Source organism: Ranitomeya variabilis, chromosome 6, assembly GCF_051348905.1.
Source record: "Ranitomeya variabilis isolate aRanVar5 chromosome 6, aRanVar5.hap1, whole genome shotgun sequence".
Taxonomy (NCBI): domain Eukaryota; kingdom Metazoa; phylum Chordata; class Amphibia; order Anura; family Dendrobatidae; genus Ranitomeya; species Ranitomeya variabilis.
Genome location: NC_135237.1, coordinates 390,383,304 through 390,399,179, shown reverse-complemented (window position 1 = coordinate 390,399,179; position 15,876 = coordinate 390,383,304). Strand labels below are relative to the sequence as shown.

The following is a 15,876-nucleotide window of genomic DNA, read 5'->3' as shown; positions in this document are numbered from 1 at the left end:
ATAGAATGATGTGCTCCCATACCAGCACGCTAATAATACCGCTGTCAGAGTTTGACAGCAGAGATTAACAGGTTAACAGTGGCACGAGGAGCTGCGATCCACCCGCACCTGCTAAGGCAAGCTCAGGCTTTGACTCACAGCCATTATCTGCCCTTTATGGGGCACGCTCCATACACAGCTACCATCTTGAGCCATATTTTTTAAGTTATCATGAAAAAAAAAGGGTTAACTTCGTATGAATGCTCCAGGATACATTGCAGATTGCATGGAAGTGTAAAAAATACGAGAAAGATACATATATCTGCATAAGCCAACATGATACATAGGTGACTAAATCAAAGTCTCAAAGTTCAGCTCCCAGAAATATTTAAGGCAATATATACAGTTGTGCTCAAATGTTTACATACCTCGGCAGAATTTTTGCTTTCTGGGCCTTTTTTTCCAGATAATATGAATGATAGCACCAAACGTTTTCTCCACCCATGGTTAGTGGTTGGGTGAAGCCATTTAATGTCAAACTACAGTGTTTTCTCTTTTTAAATCATAATGACAACCCAAAACATCCAAATGACCCTGATCAAAAGTTCACATACCCTGGTGATTTTGGCCTGATAACATGCACATAAGTTGACACAAATGGGTTTGAATGGCTACTAAAGGTAACATCGTCACATGTGACCTGTTTGCTTGTAATCAGTGTGTGCATAAAAGCGGAGTAAGTTTTTGAGATCCAGACAGACTCTTGCATCTTTCATCCAGCCACTGACGTTTCTGGATTTTAAGTCATGGGGAAAACAAAAGAATTGTCAACGAATCTACAGGAATAGGTAGTTGAACTATATAAAACAGGAAAGGGATACAAAAAGAGATCCAAGGAATTGATAATGTCAATCAGCAGCGTTCAAATTGTGATTAACAAATGGAAAATCAGGGTCTCTGTAAAAACAAAACCACAGTCAGGTAGCCTAAAAAAAAAATGTCTTCCACAACTACCAGGAAAATTGTTTAGGATGCAAAGAAAAACCCACAAATAACATCAGCTGAAATACAGGACGCGCTGAAAACTAGCTGTGTGGCTGTTTCAAAATGCACAATAAGGAGGCACTTGAAGAAAAAAAGAGCTGCATGGTCGAGTCGCCAGAAGAAAGCCATTACTGCGCAAATGTCACAAAGTATCTCGCCTACAATACGCAAAACAGCACAGAGACAAGCCTCAAAACTTCTGAACCAAGGTAATTTGGAGTGATGAGACCAAAATTGAACTGTTTGGCCCCAACCATAAACGTTACATTTGGAGAGAGGATAACAAGGCCTATGATGAAAGGAACACGATTCCTACTGTAAAGCACAGAGGTGGATTGCTGATGTTATAAGGATGTGTGAGCTACAAAGGCACAGGAAACTTGGTCAAAGTTGAATGAAAGATGAATGCAGCACGTTATCAGCAAATACTGGAAGCAGATTTGCACTCATCAGCTTTGAAGCTGCGCATGGGACGTACTTGGACGTTCCAACATGACAACAATCCAAAACACAAGGCCAAGTCAACCTGTCATTGGCTACAACAAAACAAAGTGAAGGTCCTGCAGTTGCCATCTCAGTCTCCGGACCTCAATATCATTGAGCCACTCTGGGGAGATCTCAAATGCGCAGTTCATGCTAAAAAGCCCAGTAATTTACACGAACTGGAGGCTATTTGCCAAGAAAAGTGGGCAGCTTTACCATCTGAGAAAATAAAGAACCTCATCCACAACTACCCCAAGAGACATCAAACTGTCATTGATGTTAGAGGAGGCAATACACGGTATAAAGAAATGGGGTATGTGAACTTTTGATCAGGGTTATATGGATGTTTGGGGTTGTCATTATGAGTTAAAAAGAGAAAACACAGTAGTTTGACAATAAATGGCTTCACCCAACCACTAACCATGAGTGGAGAAAAAGCTTTGGTGTTATCATTCATATTCTCTGAAAAAAGGCAAAGAAAGCAAAAATTCTGCAGGGGTATGTAAACTTTTGAGCACAACTGTATCATTTATGATATGTTTAATTTATGTTAAACAGGTTGTCCCAATCAGCGCTGGCGTCAATGTCTCCGCCTTTGGACAAACTGAACATGAAGAGGAAGTCTTGGTGCAGCTGATCCCTGGTTTCCTCTTCGTGTTCAGTTTGTCCGAAGGCAGAGACAGTGATGCCAGCGCTGATTGGGCGCCGGTCTCACGTGTCACAACATCACACAGACCCCCGGAGGGCGAGTGCCGACACTGCTGGAATGGCGCTGGCACGGTAGGTAAGAATAGGTTTTATTATCAAGGAATAACATTTAGTTTAAGAATGGGTTGTCCTAGAAGTAGACAACCCCTTTAACATTATTTAATATTGCATTTATTTTCTTATATCATGATCTGTATTGAAACAAAACTTAAAAATCTTGCAATTTTTACAATGGTATTGGGACTATTCTAGACAAACTTCCCGTTCTTCTTGGAAATTCCCCTCACATTAGCATTAATAGTTTGACTAAGACCCTCCCGCTTGTGTGCGGAGGCCTTTGTTCTGGGAGGGGGACCAGGGTCAGCTGTAACATCCCTTATTATTAATGGTGGATCCTGCGTTATCAGCTGTGTGTAGAGGTGATACCTGTCATTGTAATCTTGCCTGTTTTGATAAGACTACAGAAAATTACCTGAAAGAATGGAAGTTACAGCCCAAAACAGTACTGTTGGCCAATGTGATTTTTTTTTTAATTTCTTTTCAAGATTTCAGGTCTTTTTTTATTACTATTTTATAAAGAGGGCCATTTACCAAATTTTTCATGTTGGAGTCGACACGTGATGTAATAGTGGATGCAGAATGGAATTTAGAAAAAACGGAAAAAAAAACCCCAAAAAACAAAAACAGCAAAATCATTTTATTTTAATTTTGCCTCTCCATTTCTGAGAGGTTGGCAATCCAAGAATTTGTCATCTAATGAGTTAACTTTTTTGTTGTTTCACTGGAGATGTGTACTTCTTCTCCCTGTATGAGTTGCCCAATCATAGGGCATTCAGCAACACAGCAGAAGAAGAACACGCCCTCATAATAACAAAGGTTTCTCAGTAAGAGAAATGTAATGATACAGCCTGGTCTAACCTCCTGCATGATTAAAAAGTGCTGAGAGCAGAGCAGATGAGACCATTCAGATAAGGTCCCTGTAGGAAAATGGCAGCAGGGAGGAGTTTAGTCAGTTACAGACCCTTCTATCAGCTCTTCTTCGCTCTACTGTACTGCCTCTTCCCCTACCCTGGCTGTCTGGAGCTTTGCTAGTAATCACACTTATCCAGCTAACTGTCACTACATGAGAGGTTGCAACCCTGGATACCTAAGCTACTGCAATGCCCTACATATGTGGTAAGCAACAGCGAATCAGAAGAACTACCGTATACTAAATTTCTAATTGGAGATATTTGCTAATAATATTATTAGTACTCCTAAAATACACTGGGATAGGATCTTGCAGATGGAATACCCCTTTAAGTCACATAAAATAGCAAGTTGTAGTCTTTTAAAAGACCATATAAAATGTTCACAGGTCACTTACCGCCTAATTATAGCTACAGGCAAGCTGAATGGAGGTGGAGACGTGGGCACATCCTCTGACCTATGGATAAAACACAAGGCTGAACTCAATTGTGTGTTATATCCTTCATCTAAATTTAATAAACGGCTAGTGCGTAATAATCTTCATTTCCTCGTATGCCTGAAAAATATTTTCTAAAAGTAAATACTTATATATACTTATTTCTATCCTGCAGAAACACTTAATTCAGGCGCAATGGAGTGGAAGTGTGCATGTTTGACAGCTACTGCCCAGAGCTGCACTCGCCTTTTCCGGCAGCCCAGAAATCGGCGTTAAGTCATCCAGTTGTCCAGTGAAAATATGTAAACCGACAAATCATTCCTTATAACAGACACGCACTTATATCAATAGGGGAAACTTTATTCCCACATTCACCTGTTATTAGTGCAGCTGAGAAATAAAGAGAGCCCTTTATTTCAGGGTTAAACTGAAAATTCATATAGGCAAGTGTTAAAAATTGGTGTAATATCTAGGTGACTTACAATAAATAAGAATCCTTCAAAGATAGCAAATGCATCGAAGCAGGGGTCGGCTGTTGGATGGAGTGGAGCTCTGCGCAGTATCTTCTGGTGTCATCCTCCCACACTGAGGGTTACAGTCATTCAGCACTTCCAAATAGTGACTCCATATCAGCGCCATGTAGGATGAGGTATAAAGCACCACTCCAATGCTTCTATTTTATTTTAACCCTGCAGTGGTGGCACTAATGTAAGTTCCATGCCCTTGGTAATATACTTACCTGCCCCTGTCTTCTTCTGTCATCTGTGCCGGTGGTCTTCTCTAGTTTGTGACCTGTCAGATCCCTCCAGTGTTTGCTGGGCAAGCTGGAGGTCACTTCTCAAGGTAAGTCTGAGAGCCAGAAGGAGGCCAGAACGAGGCTCTCATATAGCCTTACACAGAGCTTGTGACCGATACCTATGGCTTCTAGTCAGTCACAAGCTGTGGTCACAAGATGGCGGATCGGAACTGGAGTGGCGCCAGGAACTGCTAAAGACAGAAGCTGGTGAGTATGCTACTTGGGGCAGGGAACTTAGGCTAATGCCACCACTCTAGCACTGAAATTAAAAAAAACGCTGGACGAGTGCAACAGATCACAGTGCCAAGTGTTGGCGATTTGTGCTGTGCATATCTGGCCAATATATACTACTATTCTCAAAAAAACAAAAAACCAACAAACATAACAAAATCAGGGCTCCATATACAAAGCCATACAGGTCTAAAAACTGACATTCTAAAGATATATGATGGGGACAATTTTCTCATGCCGAGCCACTGCTTTCAGAAGGGAGACCACACAAATCGCACACTCCGGAGTCCGGCCTGCAGCCATAGAACGGGGGGTTGTGGCACAGTGTAAGCTTTCATGGAGGCCCAAAGAATGTATGTAGAGTACAAGAGCATCAAGTCTTACCACATATCCATTCTTGAGACTTCATCAAACAGAAGGAGACACATGACGGCTGCGGCTTCACCAAGTAAAGTACTGTCACTTTGTAACAACAGGGAGGCTGAAAATGAACACATGAAGCAATGCATTACAAGTACTACCATACGCATACATCTGAATACACACACATTCTCAGGCTAGGTTCACACGTTGTGTTATAAGCTGCATTTTACAGCACCAGCAAAAGCTAGAAGATTTCAGAAATCTCAGTTTTTTTTCTGACTGAACTAGAAAACTGCTGTGTTATTGAAAACTGCAGAAAGTCACTTCAGTCAGAGTTTTTATCACCCATAGAAAGCAATGAGTAAGTGCAAAGGTGCATCAATAAATGCAGGTGTCAGGTTTGCTGCGTTTTTGGTGAAAAAACCTAAGGAAGTTGCATCATGTTTTTTTGGGGGGCTAAACTTCATCAGCATGCACAAGAGTCAATAAAAACGCAGAAAAAAAACCACAGCAAAACCTGCTTTTTATAAGCAGCTTGTTTACTGCCAAGAGAGCAGGTTTTGCCTGCAGAAAAAAAACAGAGCAAAAAAGTGTGAACATAGCCTGACATAACCAAAGTAACCGCTTCACATATCAAAAAACAATAAATAGTAATTATTATGGTAAAATGTATGTAATGTGAATGAATCAATACAAATCCATCATCGCCCTTGTTTCCCTCTCCATACTTGATGACTACATCACACCTTGTCCACAGAAAGAAAGGTCTTAAAGGGAAAGTACTAGCTCACGTACTGAGTGCAGAACTCTGAGAAAGGTTTTGTGTCTGGGCTGGCATAATGGTATGTACCTTTTTTTACAGGACTAATACATCACATGTGTTGCTCCACCAATCAGACTGCTGTGGTAACATCACTATAGACAACACATCACCGCAGAGGACCACTGTTCCTGCAGACCCCATGTCATCTTAAAGATGTGATAATGTCTGAGATGGCAAAAGGAAGCAGGAATCATCAGGACAAGTATACCGACAGGTTTGTTGAGCTGGTATCATGGATGAGCCCAATTACAAATATGGGTTTTTCCCAGACACCCAATAAACATAATTCACAGAAATAAAAATCCAAGAAATGATGTAGAACTTTAAACAGCAGAATGCAGAAGGGAAAAGCAAACTGAAAGAACCGACGGTATGACTGGTATATGGACTTTAACTGTGTGATTAGGAATAACGTGGAGAAAAACATTTCGTACATGTAGACAACCACAAAGGCAATAATATGCTTAGATGTATATGAATATTAAAAACATCTAGTTCATGTCCCACACAATGTTTAAAGGGTATTTATACTTTCAAGTAACTTTTTAACGTTAGCTGTTGTGTACATCATGGCATGATGGCTCCCATACAGAGCACACTCAGAGGTGGAATCTGGTGTTTTGTTCTGTAGTAGGCACACAGACACAACCAGCATACACTGTGTTCCAAATTATTATGCAAATTGGATTTAAGTGTCATAAAGATTTAATTGTTTTGTTTTTCAAATAAACTCGTGGATGGTATTGTGTCTCAGGGCTCAATGTATCACTGAAATCAATCTTAAACACATGTTAATTGGTTTTCCCGGTGATTCTAATTAAAGGAAAACTACTTAAAAATGATGTTCCACATCATTAAGCAGGTCACAGTTTTCAAGTAACGTGGGAAAGAAAAAGGATCTCTCTGCTGCCGAAAAGCATCAAATAGTGCAATGCCTTGGTGAAGGGATGAAAACATTAGAAATTTCCCAAAAACTTAAGCGTGATCATCGTAGTGTTAAGAGATATGTGGCTCTATCTGAGCACAGATGTGTTTATGCTGATAAAGGCATAATGAGGAAGATTTCTGCCAGGCAAGTTCATCGGATTAAGAGAGCAGCTGCTAAAATGCCATTATACAAAGCAGCAAACAGGTATTTGAAGCTGCTGGTGCCTCTGGAGTCCCTCGAACCTCAAGGTGTAGGCTAATTCAAAGGCTTGCTGTGGTGCATAAACCTACTATTCGGCCACCCTTAAAGTGTTCACAAGCAGAAATGGTTGCATTGGGCCCACACATACATGAAGACTAATTTCCAAACAGTCTTGTTTACTGATAAGCGTTGAGCAACCCTGGATGATCCAAATGGATGGAGTAGTGGATGGTTGGTGGATGGCCACCATGTCCCAACAAGGCTGCAACGTCAGCAAGGAGGTGGAGGAGTCATGTTTTGAGCCGGAATCATGGAGAAACAGCTGGTAGGGCCCTTTAAGGTTCCTGAAGGTGTGAAAATGACCTCTGCAAAGTATACTGTATAGAGTTTCTGACTGACAACTTTCCTCCATGGTATAAAAAGCAGAAATGTGCCTTCAGGAGCAAAATCATCTTCATGCATGACAATGCACCATCTCATGCTGCAAAGAATACCTCAGAGTCATTGGCTGCTATGGGCATAAAAGGAGATAAACTCATGGTGTGGCCACCATCTTCCCCTGACCACAACCCTATAGAGAACCTTTGGAGTATCATTAAGCAAAAGATCTATGAGGGTGGGAAGCAGTTCACATCAAAACAGCAGGTCTGGGAGGCTATTCTGACTTCATGCAAAGAAATACAAGCAGAAACTCTCCAAAAACTCACAGGTTCAATGGATGCAAGAATTGTGAAGGTGATATCAAAGAAGGGTTCCTAAGTTAACATGTAACTTGGCCTGTTAGGATGTTTTGGAGTTAAATAGATTTTTTGTTCAGTAAATGTGACCTCCTAATGCTGCAAATTCCACAAATGAGCATTTTCAGTTCTGTAAAACATATCAAATGTTTAGAAATTCTACTGTGCCTAATAATTTGGAACAGTGCATTTGAAGTTTTTATTCATTTTGGAAATTACACTGTTATCATTGGGAGATTTCTTCAATAAAATTCGATGTATACTCAAACGGGTGATTACTTTTATTAGACTGACTGTCATTTGCACCAACCATTTAGGAAAATCCGATAAAAATGTTAGTTGCATAATAATTTGGAACATAGTGTAGAGGACAATATACAGAAGAATTGAGCAGTGTAGATCTGAATCCAGCTTTAGAGTGAGGAACTTGGTAGAAAGCTGAGCATGATCTTTCTGTGTCTCCCTTTGCAAGTTTCTTACTCTGCTCTTCACTTCTTCTGCCCCATCTCTCCATAGATTATAGAAGGTTGTGTAATCAGGAATCTCATTGTGGTGGCCCGTCTATTTGGTCTTGTTGAACATTTTTTCCAGAATGGACAGCGAGTCCAGGTGGAAGAGGTAGAAGTGACCTCTAACATGTGGTTCTCTAGTTATTGTGAAAATTAAACACCTAGCATGCACCACAAGCTCAAGTTTCACAAGAGCTAGAGGACCATAAATTGGAGATTGACAATCTAAGCCATTGTAAAGATATGTGTAGCTGGTGAATCTTACCTCTAGCTAAAATTAAGATGAACTCTGCATCCTGTGCCAGTGACAAGCGCAATACAGGATCAGCATACACCACCTTTCGCAGTAAAGACAGGGATGGTGAAATCATACCCTCCAAATCCTGCACATAATTAAAAGATCACAAGATCAATTAGCATAATACACATCTGAAGGCAACATTTCAGTTATGACCTAAAGCAACCTAGTAAAATGAGAAAATCAAAACAAATAATTAACATATGAAAATAAAGACAGATCTATACTTCCATGTAATATTTTATTTTATCACACAGGGATTCCAAGGAAAGATGTCTTAAAGGCTGTGCTGCCCAGCCATCTATTCAGGGCTTACAGATACTACTAAGACATACCGTATATACTCGAGTATAAGCCGAGATTTTCAGCCCAAATTTTTGGGCTGAAAGTGCCCCTCTCGGCTTATACTCGAGTCATGATCGGTGGTGGGGTCGGCGGGTGAGCACTGTCATATACTCACCTAGTTCCAGCGTTCCTGGCGCTCCCCCTGCCCGTCTCCGGGTGCCGCAGCTCTTCCCCTGAGCGGTCACGTGGGACCGCTCATTAGAGAAATGAATAGGCTGTTCCACCTCCCATAGGGGCGGAGCCGCCTATTCATTTCTCTAATGACGGTGCCGGTGACCGCTGATAGAGGAAGAGGCTGCGGCACCGAAGACCAGCTGTCCGGGGGAAGGAGCGGGACGCCGGGAACAGGTAAGTATGTCATATTCACCTGTCCTCGTTCCACACGCCGGGCGTCGCGCCATCTTCCCGGCGTCTCTCCGCACTGACTGTGCAGGTCAGAGGGCGCGATGACGCATATAATGTGCGCGGCGCCCTCTGCCTGATCAGTCAGTGCGGAGAGACGCCGGGAAGATGGCGCGACGCCCGGCGTGTGGAACGAGGACAGGTGAATATGCCGGGACGCTGAGGAGCTGCAAGCAAGAGAGGTGAGTATGTGTGTTTTTTTTTATTGCAGCAGCAGCAATGGCACAGATTTATGTGGAGCATCTATGGGGCAACGGTGCAGAGCACTATATGGCACAGCTATGGGGCAACGGTGCAGAGCACTATATGGCACAGCTATGGGGCAACGGTGCAGAGCACTATATGGCACAGCTATGGGGCAACGGTGCAGAGCACTATATGGCACAGCTATGGGGCAACGGTGCAGAGCACTATATGGCACAGCTATCTATGGGGCAACGGTGCAGAGCACTATATGGCACAGCTATGGGGCAACGGTGCAGAGCACTATATGGCACAGCTATGGGGCAACGGTGCAGAGCACTATATGGCACAGCTATGGGGCAACAGTGCAGAGCATTATATATATGGCACAGCTATCTATGGGGCAACGGTGCAGAGCATTGTATATATGGCACAGCTTTATGTGGAGCATCTATGGGGCCATAATGAACGGTGCAGAGCATTATATGTGGCACAGCTTTATGTGGAGCATCTATGGGGCCATAATGAACGGTGCAGAGCATTATATGTGGCACAGCTTTATGTGGAGCATCTATGGGGCCATAATGAACGGTGCAGAGCATTATATGTGGCACAGCTTTATGTGGAGCATCTATGGGGCCATAATGAACGGTACGGAGTATCTATTTTTAATTTTGAAATTCACCGGTAGCTGCTGCATTTTCCACCCTAGGCTTATACTTGAGTCAATAAGTTTTCCCAGTTTTATGTGGCAAAATTAGGGGGGTCGGCTTATACTCGGGTCGGCTTATACTCGAGTATATACGGTACTTATAATGTCTTGTGTTATAATGGTTGAACAGAATTTGTTGTCCTTTGCTGGCCATTGCTAGTATATGTTCTCATGTACTGCAGATGGACCTTCCCATCATGCCTCTCTTTCTCTGTCACTCATCCCATCTACTTCCCTCACATCCTTTCTTTCTGGTCAGGGCCATCTTGGCAGAAACAACCTCTGTTCTCCACCCTCCATCTTCTATCTTATCCTCATCCCTTCACCTTTTTGGACATCTCAACCTCATTTGTTAAGGTCCTGTGAATAAACTACCTTAAAAAAAAAAAGTGTGTCCACGGCAACTTCCCTCCTGGATCCACGTGCGGCTGGTCAGGCAAGTGAGGAGAGGATAGCGAGTAACCTATCTAGCACTGCTTGTACAGAGATCCATGGTCACATTCTTCAGACGCCCCTCACCTATGTACATCGGGGGCAGAAGAAGGGCTCTTGCCAGGAGCACACCTGCTGTCCAACATCCTGCTTGTCGGAGGGCAGAGTGCTCCTCAATGATTGACAGTTCAGACTAGCGGATTTGGCAGAATTGTGCACTCTTGCATGCTGCACGCAGCGGCAGATTTTACACCACAGCATCGGAGGTATTGGCGCTGGACCAGGCCAGATCCAACCAGCTTCAGAACAGCGCTTGCAAGCTCTATAGAAAAGAGTGTGCATTTCTTGCCAAGGAAACCAGTCACCTTTGACACACTGAAGTGGCAGGTAACCTAGGTGATGAGCAAAAAAAAAAAAATTATAGAATTAAAAAATCCCTCCATTCTGGAGAAGAAATAATTTGCTTAATTTTTACAAGTCTACCCATTTCTGATGATCAGCAAAACCCTTCATGATCACTAAGTGACAACCTTGTGGGAGCTTTAATAAATATTACACTGGTTGTCACTTAGCTTTTCCAGACTCCTATTTAACTAATAAAAGACTAAATGATCTATTTCACTGTACATGTGCTTCACATTATTTTGCAGGCAGTAATGTCTTCTAATCCAGCCCTGCTGTTCAGCTCTTACAGCAAAGCAATCCAGGCTTAATGTAATCTGCTCACGAGCAATGCTTTCACAGTAGGTGCTCTTACCTTTCCACTTTGATGCACACATTTTTGCAATAAGCTGCGGATCTTTTCCACAATCCCCAGCTCCTTAATTACTCTGTGCATTGTCATGTCTGTATACACACAAAAAAAAAAAAAAAATGTCAGCTTGAATAAAGAAATCACTTTAGCTATATGTCCCCATCTTTTTCCCTTCCTTTACTATAGGTTACTATCTGCAGCTCATTTAACAATACTGTTCCAGGTACATTTCCTAAATTTAGAAGTGATGAGAAATCATATAGGTGAAGAGCCGATCTGATGGCCAGTTAGGAAATGCTGGACTGACCATGGGTGCAATGTCTCAGAAACGCGAGGACTTCAGTGACATTAATTAGTGCGCTCAGTGGATGCCGAAAGGTTCTCCTATGAAGGAATACTAAGGATTAAAGACATATTTGATATGTACCCTGGGCATGCGTAGGAGTTAGGGGTAAAGTACACTCAAAAAAATTGCATTTTTTTGGCTGTTCGCTTAGATTTGTAAATGAAGCAAGTACAATGATCAACGTTGAGGAAACTTTTATAATAATGCTTTACCTTCATTGTAGGAATCACCGGACACAGAATCTACACATGGACAGAATTGTTGGTACCCTTCTCTTAAAGTAAGAAAAACTCATAATGGTCACTGAAATCATTTGAAAAACTCACAAAAGCCATTTTCAATTTACATTTACCAAATGATAATCAGACATTGGTTTTGAATTCTGGTTCAACAGAAAAATGTAAAAAAAAAAAAAAAAAAAAAAAAAATGAAAATGGACTCGTGAGCGAACTACTCCAGATGTCTAAGGTTTAAAGGACGCCTACTCCAGAATGGGATTAAGAGCAGGACTCACAGAATAGTCTGCGGCTTTGCCCTTAGCCATTTCTGTATTTCAAGGAAGAAAAAAGGAGGGAAGGGCAGGGAACATTTTAAGCCATCAATATTCCAATTATGAGGTTTCTAAAATCCAATGGAAACCATACATAGTGCAGCCAGGTGTGCATCGATGAGGAGTAAAGTCAGGAAAGAGAAGAAACACACCGGAGAAAAGGGCGGGTCACAGCAGTCTGATGAAAGGCAGTAGCCATCGGATTCCTGGAATTCAATCCAGTCTCTCCAAGTCTGACAGTATCCATCACAGTCAGTGGGGGATGGGGCAATGAAATGTTCCATCCTACTTAGGCCTACTTCGTAGAGTTTGGTGCAGGTCGCCGCACCATCAAAATGACACATGCGGAGGAATCCGCATACATCGGCATGGGCTGCGTACCTAATGGTAAAGATAGGTACGCATGCCGCATGACGTAGGTGGTGCTGACAGGAGGAGGTGCGGCGGTGGGCAGAGCTTCACGGAGGATGATCGGAGGACGTACGCAGTCCTCAGCAGCACCTCCATCCGCAAATGTGAAACCAGCCTTAGAAGGGATATTTCACAGAACCAATCCTCCAGAGTAGGTGGAGAAGTAATTTTCCAGTGACGAGGAAGGATATTCTTAGCAGCCTGTATAAGGTAGCGTATTAAAGATCTTTTGTATCTGGTGAAACTAGTTGGGATCATAAAGAGAAAAAGAGGTTCGGGAGAGTCGGGCACAGAGAGACTAGTCATTTTTTGGATAGTTTGAATTACCAGAGTCCAGAAACCTGTTATTATGGGACAGCTCCACTAAATGTGTGTCCTAGTCTCCTCTTCCACTCCACATCTCCAACATCTGATACTGCGGGAAACCACTTATACAGTAATATGGGAATCCAGTACCATACGGAGATAATCTTAAAGGAGGCCTCTTGAGTTTTGGTTGCAATGGAGGTTTTGTGAGCAAAGGCTATGTGCACACGGTACGGATTTGCCTTCGGATCCGCAGCGGATTGCCCGCAGCGGATTCGCAGCAGTTTCCCCATCAGGTTTACAGTACCACGTAAACCTATGAAAACCCAAATCCGCTGTGCCCATGGTGCGGAAAATATCGCGCGGAAACGCTGCGTGTTATTTTCTGCAGCATATCAATTCTTTGTGCGGATTCCGCAGCGTTTTACACCTGCTCCTCAATAGGAATCTGCAGGTGTAAAACCGCAGGCGAAATCCACACAAAAAACGCAGGAATTCTGTAGTAAATCCGCAGGTAAAACACAGTGCGTTTTACCTGCAGATTTTTCCAAAACGTTGTGGAAAAATCCGCACATGAATCCGCAACGTGGGCACATAGCCTTAGCCCATTGCGAGTCCTCAAAAGATTTGCCCAATTCTTTTTCCCATGCAGCGCAATTGGGTGGTCTGACATTTGTAGTTTGGGCTATTAGGTTATTATAGAGCAACTAGATGGTGGCCCGATTCAAACGCATCGGGTATTCTAGAATATGTATGTATGTATATAGCAGCCACATAGTATATAGCACAGGCCACGTAGTATATAGGAGTACTACGTGGCCTGTGGTATATACCATGTGGCTGCTATATACATACATATTGTAGAACACCCGATGTGCTAATATAGGGCATGCAGTAAATAACAGCCCACGTAGCATATAACACAGCTCACACAGTATATAGCAGCCACGCAGTATGTAGCAGCCACGCAGTATATAACACAGCCCATGTAGTAACACTGGCCACGTAATATATAACACAGCCCACGTAATATATAGCACAGCCCACATAGTATCTAACAGTGGCCACGTAGTATATAGCACGCAGTATAGAACACAGCCACGTAGTACATAACACTGCCCACGTAGTATATAGCAGCCATGTAATATATAACGCAGCCCACACAGTATAGAACACAGCCCACATAGCATCTAACACTGGCCAGGTAGTATATAGCAGCCACGCGGTATCTAACACAGCCCACGTAGTATTTAGCAGTGTGGGCACATATCCCTGTTAAAAAAAATAATTAAAATAAAAAATAATTATATACTCACCTGCCGGGATCCAGCATAGATCCAACGAACCTCTAGCGATGTGCGCGCAGCTGCCGCCATATTTCGTTCCCAGGATGCATTGTGAAATTACCCAGATCATTTAGCGGTCTCGCGAGACCGCTAAGTGTTCTGAGTAATTTCGCAATGCATCCTTGGGACCGGAAGCTGGCGGCAGGCGCGAGCGCATCGTCGGACTACGGAAGGTGAGAATAGCAGTTTTTTTTAAATTATTTTTAACATTAGATCTTTTTACTATTGATGCTGCATAGGCAGCATCAATAGTAAAAACTTGGTCACACAGGGTTAATAGCGGCGGTAACGGAGTGAGTTACCCGCGGCATAACGCGGTCCGTTACCGCTGGCATTAACCCTGTGTGATCGGTGACTGGAGGGGAGTATGGAGCGGGCGCCAGGCACTGACTGCAGGGGAGTAGGGAGGGACTAATCGGACTGTGGCTGTCGCTGATTGGTTGCGGCAGCCATGACAGGCAGCTGGCGAGACCAATCAGCGACTTGGATTCCATGACAGACAGAGGCCGCGACCAATAAATATCCAGGACAGACAGACGGAAATACCCCTTAGACAATTATATAGTAGATGAGATGAGATAGGGTACGAGGGTGGAGACGATGAGAGGCACAGTTTTTCAAAATTTGTAAGATCCTTATTCAGCTATTCAGCTGTCTATCGTTATTAAACTGGAAACAGAAATGTTGTAATTGACTATAATTATATCAAACAAAAAAGAGAAAAAAAGACAGCTCACCGATAGATGCAAGAGGCACGGAACTTCGTCCTGACACGACGTAGTGGAATCCCAACAACAAAGAAAAATTGTTCCAGCTTCTTCATAAAATTTGATACTTTAATCCAACATATTAAAATAGAAAAGGACACACTCCTGTGACTTTTTCTCACCTTTCCATTGGTGTAGTAGTCCTTCTTATACCGGATGGGCTACCTAATAGATCAGCTGTGACAAAGACCGCAAGGTCGAAACGCGTAGCTCTCTTCACATGTGCTATGGCATTGTCCCAGGAGTGTGTCCTTTTCTATTTTAACATGTTGGATTAAAGTATCAAATTTTATGAAGAAGCTGGAACAATTTTTCTTTGTTGTTGGGACTATAATTATAGTTGGCTCTTGGAGGGATATAGCGGTCCTGAAATATCTCGTTGAGGGCTATTAAAGATGCATTAGATAGTACATGAGCAAAATGAAGATGGTGATATTTATTTCTACCCAGAAATCGATTGGGAGATATACCCGGTAAGAAGGTGGGGTGTCTGAGATTGGGTATAATGGGCCCTGTGGGTCAATAAGAGATATTCTTATTGTTTCAACGAAGAGCCAGGATTGTACAGTAAGTGCTGTAGGATTGTTGAGAGAGTTTCAGGCCTGGGTTCGAGGGGAGTATAGTTAATGCCTTTGGATATGTGGTTTACACTACATGAACCGAAAGCTTTCCATGTTGATGACGAAAATAAATCAAGTATTCTGGCATGGACTGCAGCCATGTAGTATTTCCTACAATCCAGAAGACCAAGGCCTCCGATCTGTTTAGGCCTGACTAAGATATCACCACTAGAGATGGACAGACCCCTGGATGTTCG

General features: G+C 42.7%; 1 protein-coding gene across 2 annotated transcripts in view; it reads right to left on the bottom strand.

The window, feature by feature from the left end:
• Positions 1-15,876, bottom strand: part of RTTN (rotatin) — a 273,895-nt gene that overhangs the window by 145,404 nt on the left and 112,615 nt on the right. For both annotated transcript variants that reach the window (XM_077270109.1, XM_077270108.1), the window contains exons 22-25: positions 11,337-11,425; positions 8,473-8,590; positions 5,031-5,127; positions 3,581-3,640 (exon numbers count right to left, since the gene is read on the bottom strand). In XM_077270109.1, the coding sequence (XP_077126224.1) occupies positions 3,581-3,640; positions 5,031-5,127; positions 8,473-8,590; positions 11,337-11,425 (364 nt within the window). The remainder of the gene's footprint in view (positions 1-3,580; positions 3,641-5,030; positions 5,128-8,472; positions 8,591-11,336; positions 11,426-15,876) is intronic.